The sequence below is a fragment of the Callospermophilus lateralis genome, chromosome 14, assembly GCF_048772815.1.
Source record: "Callospermophilus lateralis isolate mCalLat2 chromosome 14, mCalLat2.hap1, whole genome shotgun sequence".
Classification (NCBI taxonomy): Eukaryota; Metazoa; Chordata; class Mammalia; order Rodentia; family Sciuridae; genus Callospermophilus; species Callospermophilus lateralis.
The window spans coordinates 99084772-99090771 of NC_135318.1; the positions used below are offsets into that span (position 1 = coordinate 99084772).

General features: G+C 48.1%; 1 protein-coding gene across 4 annotated transcripts in view; it reads right to left on the reverse strand.

The window, feature by feature from the left end:
• Window positions 1–4868, reverse strand: part of Tbc1d8 (TBC1 domain family member 8) — a 121034-nt gene extending 116166 nt beyond the window's left edge. For all 4 annotated transcript variants that reach the window (XM_076832519.2, XM_076832518.2, XM_076832520.2 and 1 more), the window contains exon 1: window positions 4568–4868. In XM_076832519.2, coding sequence (XP_076688634.2) covers window positions 4568–4694 — 127 coding nt within the window. In that variant the 5' untranslated portion in view covers window positions 4695–4868. The remainder of the gene's footprint in view (window positions 1–4567) is intronic.
• Between the last annotated feature and the right edge of the window lie 1132 nt (window positions 4869–6000).

A 6000-nucleotide genomic window follows, 5' to 3' on the forward strand; every position in this document is an offset into this window, starting at 1 on the left:
AGTGGCCATTCTCTTAGGGCAAAGAGTTGCAAGATTATACAGGCATCAGGCATACACGTAATCGGACACTGAAAAATAAAATCCTTCAGAAGGGCACATCTGAACAATGATATTTGGTCTTTAGAGTTACACTTATCCCATCGTGAAGAGCTTCAGAGAGCTGTTGGGGAGGGAGGGCTGTGGCCTGGGTGTTCTTTCTGTCCACTGCCTCCCACACACTAACTTCTCCCTCTCTTTGTTCTCTCCGAGCAGACCGAACATTTATAAGAAATATTCCCACGGGCTGGAGACTGTGAACACTGGATAACTGTACTTCCTTCCCAGTGGAGCAAAATTGCTTCTGTCTACAGAACTTTGGAAACACCTCATAATACTGAACACACCACACTCCGACCTGAGGGCGAGGTGGCAGTCTCAGTTCTGCCCAGAGCCCCGGGTTGCATTTTTCCAGTCAGGTCTCCCTCCTGCCCTCCCCAACACCCCCACCCCCCAAAATAAGGAATTAAAAAGGGGATCTCCCAAGAATACGAGGAAGAGCGGTAAAGCAGAAGCAGAGGACCAAGCATGAGGAGGTGGGGAGGAAAAGGGGGAAGAACTGGGAAATAACATGGACCAAATTATACCATGTGCATTTGTGAATATATCACAAGGCATTCCAGTTTTATATGACTATAATGGACCAATTAAGAATAAATTTAAGGGGCTGGGGATATAGCTCAGTTAGTAAAGTTCTTGCCTCACGTACACAAGCCCTGAGTTCAATCCGCACAAGTCCCTGAGTTCAATCCCCAGCACCACAAATAAATAAATAAATATAAAAAATTAAAAGACTAATAGTATGGAGGAAGGGTAGGGAAGAGCACTGTACTAGGGATTGAAATGCATAAAACTATGTTCTATTACTTCTTTGAATATATCAAAATGAACCCCACTGTTGGTTATAACTACAATGCACCAAAAATTTAAAATTTAAAAATTAAAGAAAAAGAAAGAGGTTCCAAGAGATGGCAAGGTTAGCCTGTCTGTGCCTGGCCACCTGAGAAGTCAATGCCATAGTGCCCACAATACTCCCCGCCCCCTCAAAAGCAGGAGCTACAAGGGAAAAAAAGAGAGAGAGAGAGAGAGAGAGAGAGATGGAGGAGGAGAAGGACTCTGTTTCCCACCCCCCACCCCTCCCGCTTCCCACAGTGGTCAGACTGCCAGGTAAACAGGAAGCAGAGAGGAGACAGGGGATATTCCTGTTCCATTCCATCAGCTCAGCCTCAGTTGGTAAAAGCTGGGCTTCTGCACCCATCCAACTTTAAGAAAAAAGTGGGATCTATCATTTATATATGCATTCATCCATCTCTTCATCCTACAAGTGTTTACTGAAAGGAGAAATACTGGGGAACAAGATGGACCAACTTATATTGGTACACTGTGCGCATGTAGTAATATGTAACCACAAATTCCACTAGTATATATAATTATAATGCACCTATAAAAATGTGCTGGCACATGCCTGTAATCCCAGCAATTTAAGAGGCTGAGACAGTAAGAACATAAGTTCAAAGCCAGCTTCACCAACTTTAGCAATACCCTAAGCAACTTAACAAAACCTTGTCTAAAATTTTAAAAAGTGGGGGGGTTAAAATTGGGTTCAACCTAGAAGCAAACACACACACACACACACACACAAAAAAAAAAAAAAGCCCTGAAAAATGTTGACTCAGCATATGTTATATGCTAGGCATCATCATAGATAAAATACCTGCCCTCAGAAATAGGTAATTAAGTTTGGAAAAACTATGAAGAAAATATGTAAGTATATTACATGTTAGAAAGTAAAAAAGTTATGGAGAAAAATAAAATCGAGAGGTGTATAGTGAGTGTGAGTGTGAGTGTGTGTGTATGTGTGTGTCTGTGTGTGTAAGTAGATTGGCAAGTGATAATCCTCAATGAAACAAAAACATATTTCTGAAGTTGGGTAATTCATATCACAGTAGACTCCAGACCTTAGGTTTAAACTTCTACCTGAGAGCAAATTTAGCACTTCAATAAAAATATACTTTTTGATTACTGCACCCTCACATTTTATTTCCAACCCTTCTTTGCCCCCTCCATTTGCTTGCCTCCAAAGAACAGTAACCCAGCATGGAGGCACAAGCTTACAATCCTAACTACTCAGGAGCATGAGGCAGGAGGATCACAACTTCAAAGAACCCAGACAATTTAGGGAGACTTTACAGCAAAAAATAAAAAAGGACTGGGAATGTAGTTTAGTGGTGGAGTGCTTTCCTTGCTTGCTGGAGATGCTACGTTCAATCCCCAGCAATGAAAAAAAATAAAACAAAAACAAAAACTAATCAGTCACAATGTTTTCTACTTCAGTTCCCACTATTTTCATAAACTAAATCCAAGTTTTAAACTCTTAAGTTGCCAAAAGTCTGTCACATTGGATTTCCATATTTTCCTAAAACCACCAACATGAAGCTGCCCTGTGACCAATCAGTCTTGACTTTACAGCATCCATAAGTGGCCCCAGGAAGACTAGCACAATGGTGATACTGTAGGTCTGGGTGGCTCACCTGGCACAGCCATGCCACTTGCCTCAGGGCTAAATGCTCAAAGGTCAATATCAGGCTACATAGGAAATGTCATCCTTGCACAATCAACAGGAGGTGGTTCTGGGTCTCTAAGAAATAAAGCAAATTATCTTTCTCTCTCTCTCTCTCTCTCTCTCTCTCTCTCTCTCTCTCTCTCATTGTTGTTACTGTTGCCTTTAAGAATGTTCTGTATATTCACAGCAAGTTCAAACCAAGAAAGACCAAAGCCTGGCTATTACAACATGAGACCTGCCTGGTTAGACAATGCAAGGGCAAGGGGTCCATATCAGACAGAATTCATTACAGGTAGACCCTGGACACCAGAGTCAGAAACAAGAGGGCCTGAAGCAAAGCACAACCAGGTACTGTACGAGCAGCTTTGCCCTCCACATCTAGAGCCTGCCTGATGTGGATAACCTGGAGGCGACAGGCCTTCATTCATCTGCCCTCATAGATCTTTCTTAAAGCAGCACACAGAATGTGTAGGACAATCGTCCTGTGCTTCCTACTTCGAAAATCTCCAAGCCCTATACTCACCCTTGACTACTGTAAACCAGGTACCCTACTTAAGGCACCATAAATTAAGATACACTACCATCAGTGAACAAGGCACAAACCCCTCTCCAGCCTCTTCGCCTCTGCTGGGCCCTGTAAAGCTCCACCAAGCTCCATTTCCCAAGGGCCAGGGTACTAGGCACCACTGTGCAGCTCAGAGTCCCTCCCAGGCCCCTATGGCTTCCTGCCTCCTGCTACATCTGCTACCCACCAGGACCACTGATCCCCCACTGCCTCACCCCACTTCCATCCAGAACCCTCCACTGCCCCTTCCACCTAGAATCCTGCCAACTCCTACCCACTCCTGGGGTCTCTGTCAAGTCTCCCTCCTCTAACAAAACAAGCTGCCAGCTTTCTCTGAGCTTAAATTACCAGAGGTAATTTCTCTTGAACTTTTGGTTTTGTCATGTTGGTCCATTTCCCCTACTTAACAAGACCTGGATAAAGCCTTCCCCAGACTGGCCCAAGAGTCATGAACAGTTAACCTGGGGACCCAATCCTGGTCCTTTGACTTTTCCAACCTTGCTTTTCTCTGTAGGAAGGCTGTGACAAAAGGTCACTATTATTCAGATTTTGCAACTGGAAAATTTCAGATAGGTCCCCTAAGTACAACCGAATTTTCCTTCATTGATCTGTTTAAACAGACATTCTAGCGAATGCAAGCTGGCCTCGATTTCCAAAAACTTTGGATCATAACTTTTAGGAAAAAAAAAAAAAAAAGCCTTGTTTTTCATCAACTTCACAAGCCTGAGGTTTCTTTGTCTGGTTTTGGTTTTTGTTGATTTGTTTTGTTTTTCCTATCATTCCTCAGAAGACAGTGAAGGGGTGGAACCTATGCTTATTTTTGCTAAGATCATAAGCTTGGGAATCACACTGCCTCAGTTTCCCCTAGGCAAGAAGAGACAGTCCCAGGCCCACACACCAGACTTCCCAAGCTGCGCCTCACCATGAGCTGGCCTCGAGTCCCTGACCGCGCGACACCACCTGGAGCCTCAGCCACGTCCAGATGGCCAAGTCCAGGCCTGCCCTGAGGCCCCGCTGTCACCTGGCAGCCAGCACAGAGGTCCACTGTCCTCTCAGGGGGCATCCACCCACCGTCCCCACTCCCGCGCGCCCTGTGGCCAAGCTCCAGTTGGCGTTTCTTCTCCAATTCCTGGAACCTAGTCTGACCTCCAGGTGCTCACCCGGCCAGGTGGCAAAGACACCTGCCTCACCCGGGAAAATGCACCAGCCCGCGAGTCCCTCTGGCTCAACCTCCTCGGGAGCTTGCACGAGAAATGAGAAGAAAGGAAACAAACCCGAGGCAGGGCCGTCCTGGCCCGGTGTCTCCCGTGGAATCGCCACCTGCGACTCAGCCCCGGGCTGGGAGCTGCGGGCCCGGCAGGGAGCGAGGCCCGGGGCCCGGCCCACCCCAGCGAGCGCCTTACCGGTGAGACGACCGCCCCCCTCGCCGTGCCCGCGGCGCCGCTGAAGGATGAAGTAGCAGCTGCTCTTCTGGGTCACCCAGAGCTTCAGGGCGTTCTTCAGCAGCACCTCCTCGGGCTTGAGCCACATCCCGGCGATCCGGCCGCGCTCGAGGGCCCCGGGTCACATCGCCGCGGCCACCGGCCGCACCGGGCCCAGCGCTCTGGAGGAGGCGGCGGCGGCGGCTGCGCGCGGGGAACCGCAGACCCGCCGGTGCCCAGCGCTCGCAGTCCCGAGAGCGCAGCGGGAGCAGCTCGCCCCGCGCACCCGGCGCAGCCCACGCGCGGCCCCGCCCCCGGCCCCGCCCAGCCCCGCCGCCGGCCCCGCCCCGGCCGCCCCCGCCCCGCCGGCTCCCGCGGCGCCTCCCGGGTTTCCGCGTCCCGGCCGCTCGGGCTCACAGTTCCGGAGTGGAGGGAGGAAGTCCGATCCCGCTGCCAGGTCCCCTCCCTCCAGGCCCCACCGAGATCGCCGGGAGCGCCTGGGCAGCGCCGCGCTCCGGCCCTGGGCCGCCGCTCCTGGGAAAGAGCTCGGGTGGCGGAGCGGCCCCCACGCATCTCGTTCCAAGTTGTGTGAAGGACCTAGGGGAAAGGACGTCCTGCTGCCCAACTCGGAGCCGTTTGTCCTGGGAGGGACGGAATGCAGGAGTGCAGGCCAGTACACCCAAGTGCGTTGGGTTTCAAATAACATTGTTTAATTCACCCAAAAATGGCATGGAAATTAAAAACAATTTGTTGGAATTTTTTAACACGGCACACTTTTAATCAATTTTTTAATTGACACGTCATACTCGTTCATATTTATGAGGCACTCAATGATATTTCAGTACATGTGTAGATCGTGCAATGATCCTATCAGGATGACTGGCATATCCATCACTCAAATATCATTACTTTTAAGACTCGTGTGTGAGGCTCTCACAAGGGAACCGCCGGAGCTGCAGAAAAGGCAGAGATGTTGGGGAACCTGAGGCAAGTGTCAGACCACTGCAACTGCTAGAAGAAACCCTAGAGTGAGGACATATTAGCTCAGGCACTGACTTCATTAATAAGACTCTTAAAACTCAAGAAATAAAACCAAGAATCAATAAGTAGAATAATTTAAGATTAAAAAGCTTCTGCATAGCAAAGGAAACAAGAGCAGGAAGAGATAGCCTATAGAATGAAAGAAAATTTTGCCATCTACTCTTCTGACAAGGGATTAATATGCAAAAATATATAAAAAACTAAACACACACACACACACACACACACACACCAAAAAACAAATAACCCAATCAGTAAATGGGCAAAAGATCTAAACAGACATTTCTCAAAAGAAGAAATATAAAGGGCCAACAAATATATGAAAAAATGTTCAAAGTCCCTAGCAATCAGGGAAATGCAAATCAAAATTTCAT